This window comes from Asterias amurensis, chromosome 19, assembly GCF_032118995.1.
Source record: "Asterias amurensis chromosome 19, ASM3211899v1".
Lineage (NCBI taxonomy): Eukaryota > Metazoa > Echinodermata > Asteroidea > Forcipulatida > Asteriidae > Asterias > Asterias amurensis.
Genome location: NC_092666.1, coordinates 13976037 through 13990348, shown reverse-complemented (window position 1 = coordinate 13990348; position 14312 = coordinate 13976037). Strand labels below are relative to the sequence as shown.

The 14312-nt window shown below is 38.3% G+C and overlaps 1 protein-coding gene across 1 annotated transcript; it reads right to left on the bottom strand.

Moving 5' to 3' along the window:
• Nucleotides 1-3340: 3340 nt before the first annotated feature.
• LOC139951692 (E3 ubiquitin-protein ligase TRIM56-like) lies at nt 3341-13881 on the bottom strand. Its single transcript, XM_071950718.1, has 2 exons — nt 13840-13881; nt 3341-4734 (listed from the first exon to the last, which is right to left on the bottom strand). Exon 2 carries the CDS (start codon nt 4727-4729, stop codon nt 3593-3595), a length of 1137 nt encoding a protein of 378 aa, XP_071806819.1. The 5' UTR covers nt 4730-4734; nt 13840-13881; the 3' UTR covers nt 3341-3592.
• Between the last annotated feature and the right edge of the window lie 431 nt (nt 13882-14312).

The following is a 14312-nucleotide window of genomic DNA, read 5'->3' as shown; positions in this document are numbered from 1 at the left end:
GAAATTAATTCAAATAATTAGTGTATGTTAGTTATTACTTATCAGTTATGTTATTTACAAATAATTGATGATACTAATAACTACATACATTCTATCTACAACTTATACTAGCCCATACACCCTTGTGCACGGCATGTCTTGTATTTTTATAGTCATAGTCATTGATTTTCCAGTCATGGTTTTACACCTTTATTAATTAAAATTGTTTACTTCTAAATTCAAATGTTTTTTAAAAGCATTTTGAGTGTACAAATTTGTTCTTGGTATTGCTAATATACGCTTCTGAATCACGCCCACAAATTTGCATTTATTTAAACGTTGTGCCAACGTTGGCCCAACGTATGACTATTATCTTGGTGGGAAAGTGGCCCTTTAGACGGTACAACATTTCCTGACGTTGGCACAACCGTAGGACGCCGATGTTAGACTGCCCACATTATAATTTAACTACGTTGTGCCACGTTGGAAGTCGACCGGTTATTACTGCACAACATTTCCTGACGTTGGCACAACCTAAGGATGCAGACGTTAGGTTGCCCGTATAACTACGTTGAGCCGACTTTGGAAATTGACCGGTTATTACTGCACAACATTTCCCAACGTTGGCACAACCTAAGAATGCAGACATTAGGTTACCCGTATTATATCTACGTTGAGCCAACGTTGGAAAAACGACATGTCTCACTGCATAATATTAGCCGACGTTAAGACTGGGTTGCTGTAAAAATCAAAGATATTTTTGAAATGTTGGCAGACTTCAAAAAATGGATTTTGGCAAAACCCCATATACGAGTGGGTATGGGTACACAAAACACAAAAATCGAGAAAAAAAGTTATATCAGACATTGGTTGCCATGGTTACGGCCAAAATAAGATTTTCAGCAAGTTGTCCAAGTTTTTACCTTTTTTAAGTGTTGAAATATAGGTGAATTGAAATTACTGGTACGTCTAAAGGGGAAAACGTTGAAGTTTTTCTTTCACACATATTGCACAACCATGTTTACTCTTTGAGAAAATGTTTTTAAAAATGTTTTTTTTAAGTGTGCAATCAACTTTGGATCGAACCACTATTTCAAATAGGGGTGTTTTTGTCATATCTAATAGCGAAAAACAGGGGTATTGAATTGGGCCATAAGTCCGAAAGTGGCACGTTGTGGATTATGACACTTGTGTAATTGGAAGATAAGGTACCGACCTACATAAAAATGCAATAAAATGTTTTGGTATTTTAAGTGCGCGGACACAGTTTTGCCGGAAAGTTAGCACTTTTGCAGGGGAAAAAATTATACATTATTAATAGGTAAATATCAGGGTTTTTTAATACCTTCTGGGTGGAAGGGCTTTGAGATGCATTTAAAATAAATAAACTATGAAATCACCACATAGCCCGTTGCCATGGTAATAGCTTATTTTGTGCTTTGGCAATTTTTTGCCAATTTTTTGCCGATATTTTGTTAGCATATTGCAGCTCCACCCAGCCAATGCGCATTTTTTTTTTTATATAAAACCTTTCACATCAATACAACGGGTCGTCCTTTGTTTTACTTGAGACAAACAATTATTGCTTTAACTTTTACCCTTATGCTATTTTTAGAACAGCATTAGCGCATGTCTTTAGAAAATTGCAAAATTTTACCCTATTTTTGGCATTCTAATTGACAATTTGCCAGGGGTCTCAAAATGTTGTCCTTTCGGTTGTATTTTGGGCCAATATTGGTCCTTCCATTTTGAGAAAAACTTTTGAGAAATACAATTGTATCCTGTAGTAACAGTACAGCCTAAAAAGAAAATGCATACAGAAGTTTTATTTTTTCAGATTGAAATAATAACATTAATAAAATAATACTTTTATTTTTTAAGTTTTCCATCAATCCGGTACCTTTCATTAGCACCCTGTAGCCTTGTGGACTACATATTTTGAATGACCTAAGTTTTGGATTTTAAACCCCCCCCCCCCCTCCCCTGCCCACCCCAAGCGTATCAAACTTTGTTGACAATGCATTACAAAACGCTGTGAACAGCGTCTCCTTTGTTGAAAGTCCCTTTTTAAATTTCCATTGCACATCATTAGTAGTAGGAAAGTTTGTAGTGGCTTCAGTTTCCTTCAGAAAATATTTCCCTTTCGTTTGTGATTGGGCGATTATTTGTGTTTTCATGTCTGGGGAGCACAAATGGGCAACTGTGTCATGTAATGACACTGTCTCAAACATGGTAATATTTGCAAAAACAAGATCAAAATAATTCTCTAAAATGACATTTCTTACATGCTGAACAATGATGTTGATTGGAAAAAAAACAGGATAAAATAAAGCAAAGCAACTTAAAATAAAAATATAACTCTCAATTGTATACAGTGTATAGTTCGAAGACTCACCTCAGCTAGTTCGGCTGGTTTAATGTTATCTTGCTATGTTCCATTAAAGGCAGTGGACACCATTGGTAATTACTCAAAATAATTATTGCACAAAACCTTACTTGGTAACGATTAATGGGGAGAGGTTAAACTATAAAACATTGTGAGAAACGGCTCCCTCATTGTTTTTGAGAAAGAAGTAATTTTCCACGAATTTGATATTATGCATATGTTGAGATATACCAAGTGAGAAGACTTGTCTTTGACAGTTACCAATAGTGTGTAGTGTCTTTGAGGAACTTGGAAATTAATTGATTTTCGTAACCATTAATTGTACATTCATAAATACCTCAGACCATTCCTATTGGTGGAGAGCGCGTCACGTGGGTGTGTATAAACCTTTGTTTATGACCGGTAAAAAGTGTCAATTCATGAGCGTGACACGCGACCTTGCACCTGTTCTTATAAGACAGTTTCTTCATTCCTATTGGTCGAGAACAACGACCGAAACAGTTGTGCCATATACAATACGCGTGACGCGCACAGCATTCCCTTATAAGGAGTTGTTTACCCGAGGGCGGCGGAGGGCTTTACCATATCATAGCTGGAGGGGTGTTGTGTTGAAAGAAATAATGTAACATTATAATTTTTGCATTTATTTTACTTTTTGACCAAAAAGTGATGATGTTTTTGACCGAAAAGGTATTTATGAATGGGAATCAAAGTGTGTTGAATCGGTTTTCAACTAGTGGTTTAAAGTCACCTGGAAGTGGTATTTTTTCAAAATAAAGCTTTTGTCACCAATATATGTGTTTTGATGAGTGGAATGTGAATAAACAGTTAACTAAGGTTTAAAAAAATCAGTTCTTATGTTACTTTGCCTGTAATGCGTACAGTAAACACAATTGCAAAGTACATGTGCGGACCACCAAGACGTGAGTTTTTACGTTTCAAAAAAATATGTTTGTTTTTTTTTTTCCGGCAATGCCGACCAGGTGTATTGCTGCTGAATGCAGAAAAACACTTTTTGAAACGTACCAACTCACGACTTGGACGTACATGTACTTTGCACGTGTGTTTACTATACGCATTGCAGGCAAAGTCTGCCTCGATTGACGTCACAAAAGGGGTAGGCGGAGTCAGCCCCCAAACAACTTTATATATTTGTTAAACATATAAATCGTGACAAACAATTACTAAACAAATTGTTTTATTGTTCGTAAGCATATACTCTTATGTTTAGAAGAAAAAAGATATTTCTTGGTGACCACGCAGCTTCCTCTTAGTTCCGACTTCCAGGTTGCCTAGTTTGATGGAACCAGTCTGATCGAGCCGCTGATAGTGGAAACTAGCGTCAATCTGAGGTGGGACTTTATTACTTTTTAAGAAAGTCAAATCTTGGTCGATGATTGGAAATAAAGACAGAAAGTCACTATCTGAGCCTTTGTTTGTGACATCTCTTGCGATGGTCAGCGTATCTTGCTTCCTCTGAAGCAAAGATTGCATTGTTTTTATTTGTTCGTCAAATGCTGTGCTGCGATCCTCCTTTAGGACCCGGATCTCTCGAAGAATTCGGTCTTGTTCGGCTTTCACTTTGTCCCTCGCCCAATCTGCTCCCTTATTCACCTCTTGCACTGTTTGTGAAACTTTCCTTTCAAATTGTTGCTGAGCTTTGCATGCAATATCTAAACATTCTTCAACATGTTTGATTTCATTGGTAATGGTGGGAAATAGTTCTTTAAAACCCCTCTTATATTTGGAAGACGCTGTGGCGCAATCAATGTACTGATGCTCTGGTTTGCAATGGTTTACAACAGTACAGACGTGACAAATCAAGACATGACATGTCTCACAGTAGAATCGATTGATCTCACCCTTGTGCGTGTTACATGTATACTCCTTCTGTACCTCTGGTGGTAGGGTAACCTTTCCCTCGCCAATATCTTTCAAGGTTCCGACTGTGTGATCAGCTGAAACTTTGATTCGCCTGTGAATGTTCATGCAGCCCTGGCAGATATTCTGAGAGCAGTTTAAACAATGATGTGTAACCTCCTTCTGAGTACATAATTCACAAGTGCGTCGTGCTTTGGCTGATAGTTTGGCAACCTTCTCCTGGAGCTCGACTTTTTCCCTCAGTGTTATTATGAACCCATTGGTCTTGAGGCCACCGATGCCCCCGGGCACTGGTAGTCGTGTCTCCTGTTGACACACTGGACAAGGTTTTACCTTTTGGTTGCCATAGTATTGAACCAAACATAACTCGCAGAAGCTGTGAACGCAACTGAGGATTTTGGGATTTGTGTAACGTTCGAAACAGATACCACATTCCAAAAAGTCTTGACCAATTTCCTTGAGTACTGTAGATACACTCGCCATTTTACCTAGTAAAAAAGAAAACAAATTAGAAACTAGATTTAGCAACCAAAGAAAATTAATGAACATTTGACTCGGATCTTGATCTCGTGGTGGCCGACTTATCCCTGGTCAGTTTTCACACATAATCTCCAAGCTAACATGTATACGTCGGCCCAACGTTGGCAAACGTACACATTTTTGGTAGGGCAACCGTTGACAAGTGACGTTTTTGGTGACGTTGTTTTTTACATCGGGCCAACGTCGAGGACGTTGGGCCAACGTTGGGCTAACGTAAGCCCAACCCCGTTCCGACGTCGGCAACTTTTTTGCCGACGTCTGTACGTCCAACGTTCGTTAGACGTTTTTGTTAAAAGTTGGGACAACATAATATCTTTTAATTGGCCCAACTTCGGCAGCTGACGTCGTATTGACGTTTGTTTACAGCGTTGGGCCAACGTTGGGACAACTTACGAATAATCTAAAACAATAATTTAGAGATTAATTATCTTTTAATGCAGTTAACGCCCTGTGAAATTAATTCAAATAATTAGTGTATGTTAGTTATTACTTATCAGTTATGTTATTTACAAATAATTGATGATACTAATAACTACATACATTCTATCTACAACTTATACTAGCCCATACACCCTTGTGCACGGCATGTCTTGTATTTTTATAGTCATAGTCATTGATTTTCCAGTCATGGTTTTACACCTTTATTAATTAAAATTGTTTACTTCTAAATTCAAATGTTTTTTAAAAGCATTTTGAGTGTACAAATTTGTTCTTGGTATTGCTAATATACGCTTCTGAATCACGCCCACAAATTTGCATTTATTTAAACGTTGTGCCAACGTTGGCCCAACGTATGACTATTATCTTGGTGGGAAAGTGGCCCTTTAGACGGTACAACATTTCCTGACGTTGGCACAACCGTAGGACGCCGATGTTAGACTGCCCACATTATAATTTAACTACGTTGTGCCACGTTGGAAGTCGACCGGTTGTTACTGCACAACATTTCCTGACGTTGGCACAACCTAAGGATGCAGACGTTAGGTTGCCCGTATAACTACGTTGAGCCGACTTTGGAAATTGACCGGTTATTACTGCACAACATTTCCCAACGTTGGCACAACCTAAGAATGCAGACATTAGGTTACCCGTATTATATCTACGTTGAGCCAACGTTGGAAAAACGACATGTCTCACTGCATAATATTAGCCGACGTTAAGACTGGGTTGCTGTAAAAATCAAAGATATTTTTGAAATGTTGGCAGACTTCAAAAAATGGATTTTGGCAAAACCCCATATACGAGTGGGTATGGGTACACAAAACACAAAAATCGAGAAAAAAAGTTATATCAGACATTGGTTGCCATGGTTACGGCCAAAATAAGATTTTCAGCAAGTTGTCCAAGTTTTTACCTTTTTTAAGTGTTGAAATATAGGTGAATTGAAATTACTGGTACGTCTAAAGGGGAAAACGTTGAAGTTTTTCTTTCACACATATTGCACAACCATGTTTACTCTTTGAGAAAATGTTTTTAAAAATGTTTTTTTTAAGTGTGCAATCAACTTTGGATCGAACCACTATTTCAAATAGGGGTGTTTTTGTCATATCTAATAGCGAAAAACAGGGGTATTGAATTGGGCCATAAGTCCGAAAGTGGCACGTTGTGGATTATGACACTTGTGTAATTGGAAGATAAGGTACCGACCTACATAAAAATGCAATAAAATGTTTTGGTATTTTAAGTGCGCGGACACAGTTTTGCCGGAAAGTTAGCACTTTTGCAGGGGAAAAAATTATACATTATTAATAGGTAAATATCAGGGTTTTTTAATACCTTCTGGGTGGAAGGGCTTTGAGATGCATTTAAAATAAATAAACTATGAAATCACCACATAGCCCGTTGCCATGGTAATAGCTTATTTTGTGCTTTGGCAATTTTTTGCCAATTTTTTGCCGATATTTTGTTAGCATATTGCAGCTCCACCCAGCCAATGCGCATTTTTTTTTTTATATAAAACCTTTCACATCAATACAACGGGTCGTCCTTTGTTTTACTTGAGACAAACAATTATTGCTTTAACTTTTACCCTTATGCTATTTTTAGAACAGCATTAGCGCATGTCTTTAGAAAATTGCAAAATTTTACCCTATTTTTGGCATTCTAATTGACAATTTGCCAGGGGTCTCAAAATGTTGTCCTTTCGGTTGTATTTTGGGCCAATATTGGTCCTTCCATTTTGAGAAAAACTTTTGAGAAATACAATTGTATCCTGTAGTAACAGTACAGCCTAAAAAGAAAATGCATACAGAAGTTTTATTTTTTCAGATTGAAATAATAACATTAATAAAATAATACTTTTATTTTTTAAGTTTTCCATCAATCCGGTACCTTTCATTAGCACCCTGTAGCCTTGTGGACTACATATTTTGAATGACCTAAGTTTTGGATTTTAAACCCCCCCCCCCCCTCCCCTGCCCACCCCAAGCGTATCAAACTTTGTTGACAATGCATTACAAAACGCTGTGAACAGCGTCTCCTTTGTTGAAAGTCCCTTTTTAAATTTCCATTGCACATCATTAGTAGTAGGAAAGTTTGTAGTGGCTTCAGTTTCCTTCAGAAAATATTTCCCTTTCGTTTGTGATTGGGCGATTATTTGTGTTTTCATGTCTGGGGAGCACAAATGGGCAACTGTGTCATGTAATGACACTGTCTCAAACATGGTAATATTTGCAAAAACAAGATCAAAATAATTCTCTAAAATGACATTTCTTACATGCTGAACAATGATGTTGATTGGAAAAAAAACAGGATAAAATAAAGCAAAGCAACTTAAAATAAAAATATAACTCTCAATTGTATACAGTGTATAGTTCGAAGACTCACCTCAGCTAGTTCGGCTGGTTTAATGTTATCTTGCTATGTTCCATTAAAGGCAGTGGACACCATTGGTAATTACTCAAAATAATTATTGCACAAAACCTTACTTGGTAACGATTAATGGGGAGAGGTTAAACTATAAAACATTGTGAGAAACGGCTCCCTCATTGTTTTTGAGAAAGAAGTAATTTTCCACGAATTTGATATTATGCATATGTTGAGATATACCAAGTGAGAAGACTTGTCTTTGACAGTTACCAATAGTGTGTAGTGTCTTTGAGGAACTTGGAAATTAATTGATTTTCGTAACCATTAATTGTACATTCATAAATACCTCAGACCATTCCTATTGGTGGAGAGCGCGTCACGTGGGTGTGTATAAACCTTTGTTTATGACCGGTAAAAAGTGTCAATTCATGAGCGTGACACGCGACCTTGCACCTGTTCTTATAAGACAGTTTCTTCATTCCTATTGGTCGAGAACAACGACCGAAACAGTTGTGCCATATACAATACGCGTGACGCGCACAGCATTCCCTTATAAGGAGTTGTTTACCCGAGGGCGGCGGAGGGCTTTACCATATCATAGCTGGAGGGGTGTTGTGTTGAAAGAAATAATGTAACATTATAATTTTTGCATTTATTTTACTTTTTGACCAAAAAGTGATGATGTTTTTGACCGAAAAGGTATTTATGAATGGGAATCAAAGTGTGTTGAATCGGTTTTCAACTAGTGGTTTAAAGTCACCTGGAAGTGGTATTTTTTCAAAATAAAGCTTTTGTCACCAATATATGTGTTTTGATGAGTGGAATGTGAATAAACAGTTAACTAAGGTTTAAAAAAATCAGTTCTTATGTTACTTTGCCTGTAATGCGTACAGTAAACACAATTGCAAAGTACATGTGCGGACCAAGACGTGAGTTTTTACGTTTCAAAAAAATATTTTTTTGTTTTTTTTTCCGGCAATGCCGACCAGGTGTATTGCTGCTGAATGCAGAAAAACACTTTTTGAAACGTACCAACTCACGACTTGGACGTACATGTACTTTGCACGTGTGTTTACTATACGCATTGCAGGCAAAGTCTGCCTCGATTGACGTCACAAAAGGGGTAGGCGGAGTCAGCCCCCAAACAACTTTATATATTTGTTAAACATATAAATCGTGACAAACAATTACTAAACAAATTGTTTTATTGTTCGTAAGCATATACTCTTATGTTTGAAAGAAAAAAGATTCTATTTCCAGGTGACTTTAAACCCGCCGAGGCCTGATTCTTGATAATTTACCTCGACTTCGTCTCAGTGAAATTATCAAAAACCAGGCCTCGTTGGGTTTAAACCACTAGTTGAAAACCTCTTCACCACACATTGATTCCCTTAGTCACTGATTATGTGATGCCTGTGCGCCGGGTTAAGGACGTGTACGAAATTTTTGATCGTTTAAACGAAGAGCTGTGAACGTCCATTTGTCAAGAAAATTGTGCTATAGCCAAACGTAAATGACCACAAACATACAACAGAATGTCTTTGTGATCCACGTTTATACAATTGAAAGTTATATTTAGATACTTGTAAGTTGCTTTGCTATATTGTGTGCCTGTTTTTTCAATCATATAATTTTTCAGCATGTAAAAAGTAATTCAGCATGTAAAAGTAAAACTTTTTTTAAAATTCTTACAGACCAGTATCTTATCTTTCACGCCTAGAAGCAAAACCTTCCTAAATATGCCACTTTTTAGCAACCCCCTATATTTCCCAAGTTGTCTTTTCCTCAAAACACCCCTTTTTGAAATAATGGAATCTTCCTTTCACAATTAACTGTACTTTTGTCAAGTGCATTTTTGGAAAAATTAAGGATCTATAGTTACCATATCCAGCTAAGAGGTAGGTCCACTACTTGGTTTTCACACAGTGAAGCCCTCAACTTTCGGTAATTTTTACTCATAAAAAGTGCTAAATTATGTGAAATAAGGTAATAAGCACAAATTATGCTTTATTTTTACATTTTGGTTGATTGCCTTCACTTGTGCAAAATTTAAACGAAATCAATGTTTGAAAGTCTGCCACCACTTCTTCGATTTTTACAGCAACCCAGTCTTAAGTTGCCCCTATCATAACTAAGTTGTGACAACGTTGTAATTCTGACTGTTGTATTTCATACTGTTTACAAACGTCAGTACAACGTTTAAAAACTGACTCCTACCTTCCCAACGTCTGTTCAACGTTCGTTTTTTGATGCCGACTTTGCCGACGTTCACCGACGTTGGCCCAACGTATGCATGATAGCTGGGCTGTGTCCACATGATTATGGATGTGTTCAAATGACAGAATCACAGTTAAACTAAAAACGACTCTCCAGATTAGACTGACCTGGAACAGGTCGAACCCCCTTTGACCAAGAATTAGGGTCAGTAGGTTTAGATACTGACCCGGGAGTGTCCCTCTTCGCACTATAGATGAAACTATAGTTACACCCAAAAGCTAAAACAACACGACTACACATTTTTAAAGTTTAACTGCCTAAAAATGTTCATGTTCTGTCCGTTGACTAAATAATAATAAAGGAGTCAAAATAACATTGTAAATAAAGAATTGCGTCTCTATAATAAATTTTTAAAAAAATAGAGAAAAAAAAGCAGCAGAAGCACATATTATATTTTACAGATTGCGCCTTAGTACAGCTAAGCCACCATCCATCGCTAGAAATGGGCCTAATGGGATTTATTTAGGGGTCAGTTAATAGTCGACAGCTGTAGCCATGGCCTACCCGGAGCCAAGATTGTCAGTCGGCTACGATGAACGTCGACGCAGCAGTTGGTTTTAGTTTTTCTTAATAATATTGCTTGACGCGAACAATTGACGCGAACAATATTCTTGTATGTATTACGCCCCCAGCTATTATTACCATGCACGGTATCAATATATGAATTTCAAGCGAAAGACTTACCAGAAAAGAGCAAAATAGTCTTGAGGAAGAAAAATTGCTGCAACTATTGGGTAGAATGGCACTAGTCTGGTATGAGTTCCCAGGTGGCGTATCTGTTGTGTACAGGTGTGAGAGGTGAGAACACTATCTGCACGTAGCTCTTTTTCAAAATGTAGACTTGTGGACAAGTCGTAATGTTTGTCGGGCTGATAGCATACCTTACTCTCCCTGCGACTCTTGACGTGATCGTTGTATCGAGACTACTTGTTCGCAAGACTACTGCTGTTGCGACTACGCCCCCAGCAGTCTCGCGCGAAATCAGTTTTCCCGCGAGAAAGTATAGTCTTCCCTGCAGACAACAAGCAGTGTCGCGAGAGTCGCATGAAAAGTTTATCACTTAGTCTTGGTGTAAGACGTTTCTCGTGTTCCTTTCACGCACACCGCGGCCAATTCACTAACAGCGCCCTACACTGACTCACCGAAAAACGTCTTGCACCAAGACTACGTATCACTACAAACATTGGACCTCTCAGTTAGTTTAATATTAACTGTAACTGATAAGACAGTGTACTTCAGAATGTTTTAGACCCAGATTCACAAGAATTGTTCTGGCACAATCTCAGCCACCATTGTTTACCCAACATGTGCTTGTGGATTTATAATGTAAACTTTAATGCATTGTTATAGAGCTGGTATCGCCGTTGAATTTACTCCCAGGTTCAAAGTGTTCTCATAATATTGCAATCGCAATAGTCGCAACATTACAAACGTACCTGTTCAAAGTTCTCTTGGTGATTCTGCTGATGTAACTCAAAAGAATTGCCCTTGATAGTGCTACGGAAATAGAAATGGAGGCCTATAACCTGAATGCAGACATTAAACGTAACTGAAACATAGATGCTGCTTTTGAAAACTGGCTTCACTCCGTACGCATTCGATGTGTATGCTTTCATTGCAGTAAAAGGTAGTGCATCCATGTAGATCAAAGGTGCCCCAACCCCAATTCCAAAAAGAACACATACCATCACAACTGGTTCCACCCCAATTATTATTATTATTACTATTATTTATTCGACCAATACAAGGTACAACAAACAAGACAGAACAATAACGGGGAAAAAACAATATGAAAAAGCAAGAAATAAGGAAAATAAATACAGAATTAAATAAAAGAATAAATAAGGTTAAATTAAATTAACTTAAATAAAATATTTGAAAAAGAAAACAAAAGCAAAACATAAACACAATAAGAGGGCGGCTGAGGGCGGAGCATGCAGGAGGAAAACAGAACCAAATGGGAACGACAACCAGAAGGGATAAAAAACAAGGACAAATCATGCGGGTCAGAGGTAACAAAAGTAAACAAAATTACTGTTGATCGGAAGCATGCTGCCCCACGCATGACCAACAAACACAATGAACAATTAGTGGAAATGGCTTCAATTTGTTTAGTAAGTTGATACACATGGCCATATTTCTGGGGTAATAGTTGTTACAGATCCAATGTAATGCGCGGTATCAAAACGTAGGCCTGCATTGACCCGGTTCACCTCACGTGATCACCACAACACCTCTTGGTTGTGATGGAAATCAATGCTTTACAATGTATGCAAATTAAGCACGCATGTTAAGATCTCTGGTTTCGGCTTTTGACTCCCAGAATGGCGAGCTTGGCAGAGACTGACCGCTTGTAATGTTGGTGCTATTTGGGAACATTGGCGTAGCCAGGGGTTAAAGGGTGGCAAACCTGCCCCCTCCCCCACCTCCCAGATGCCTCGCTCCAGTCTTTCACCCTCATTTGATAGACAACTCTGAAATTAATGGTTCGATAATTAAGTAGTCCCCTTAAGTTATGTCTTAGCTTGCGCTTAACCCCAAACAAACATTTATGCTCTTATAACTAATGCAACTTGGTGAATATGTGTTGAGATCTCACTCAACTTTTGTTTTATACCAGGCACAGTCAAGTTTTTAAAATAAAAAGGGCGTTAACAATATATAGAGATACCTTTAAGTAAGGAAACCATCGATTGTTGACAGAATACATAGAGTACACATTATTACTTTGCTAAACGTTATACACATTTGATACTCGTTTGCAGATACTCTAATCACCCGGATTAGGATTTACCCGGATTCTGTGTGTACGGAGGCCGGGTACATTTACATGTCAGGTTAATCCGGAACATGTTTACAACTCGGATTCTGCGTTAGTTTCACCCATTCAAGGGTCACTTGACACGTGTTCCGGGTCATACTGACCCAGAAATGGGTCAGTCCCCATCACGGGATCCGAAGATCCAGGTCAATTCTGACCCAAAGTCATTGAGATCGTATTGACAACATAATCTACAGCCAACTGTTCAATGGACCCTTCCCATGAAATATGCTAATAACATTCAGGCATGCGTACAGACCCTGTTGGTTGGCAAACGCCAAAGAGTTGTGCACCAAGCAGACGCGCAGTCGCGTCTGCGTCACGCAGATGAAAATAATTTTCGTCTCAGTGATCATGAGACGAAAATTAATTTAGCATGTAAAAACGTCTTTTCATGACATTGTTTTACTCATTTCTCAAAAACTACAGCACTTCAGCAACTAATATTTTAAGGTAAGCTTGCTACTATCATTATCTTCAAAAGATGCAAGTTTAGTGTAAATTTGTGGACATAGTGTTTTGTGTTCCAAAAAGTACCCAAATCTTTCAGGAGGAGTATCAATTTTTATCATCAGCTGTTAGTTTTGTTCAAACATACTGATATTAGATCATTTTCAAGTCATGATCTTTCTTTTACAAAATCACAACACCATCATCGGTATAGGGTCACAAATGAACGACTAAAGTTATACCATCAAATCTTTCCCTCGGCTCTCTTGATATTTATTCATCCCGTTAAACCCCTTTCACAAAGAGTGTCTTTATTAAGCAAATTGTTTGAGGCAAAGTTGCATTGGAAAAAAATACCATTAAAGACAGTGGACACTATTGGTAATTGTCAAAGACCAGTCTTCTCACTTGGTGTATCTCATTAGATACAGAAAATAACAAGTACAGCTAAGCCACCATCCATCACTAGAAATGAACTTCACGAGTGGGATTTATTTATTTGTAGTCGACAGTGCCGCCAAGGCCTACCCGGAGCCAAGAGCGTCAGTCGGCTACGATGAACGTCGACGCAGCAGTTGGTTTTAGTTTTTCGTAATAATTGCAGACTTGACGCGAATAATATTCTTGTATGTATCACGCCCCCAGCTGTTATTACCATGCACGGTATCAATATATGAATTTCAAGCGAAAGACTTACCAGAAAAGAGCAAAATAGTCTTGAGGAAGAACAATTGTTGCAACTATTGGGTAGAATGGCAGTAGTCTGGTATGAGGTCCCAGTGGGCGTATCTGTTGTGTACAGGTGTGAGAGGTGAGAACACTATCTGCACGTAGCTCTTTTTCAAAATGTAGACTTTTGGACAAGTCGTAATGTTTGTCGGGCTGATAGCATACCTTACTCTCCCAGCGACTCTTGACGTGATCGTTGTATCGAGACTACTTGTTCGCAAGACTACTGCTGTTGCGACTACGCCCCCAGCAGTCTCGCGCGAAATCAGTTTTCCCGCGAGAAAGTATAGTCTTCCCTGCAGACAACAAGCAGTGTCGCGAGAGTCGCATGAAAAGTTTATCACTTAGTCTTGGTGCAAGACGTTTCCCATTTTCCTTTCACGCACACCGCGGCCAATTCACTAACAGCGCCCGCACCGACTCACCGAAAAACGTCTTGCA

What these genes read in the sequence shown, in the direction of transcription:
- LOC139951692 (XM_071950718.1), bottom strand. Translation starts at nt 4,729, where the DNA reads ATGGCGAGTGTATCTACAGTACTCAAGGAAATTGGTCAAGACTTTTTG.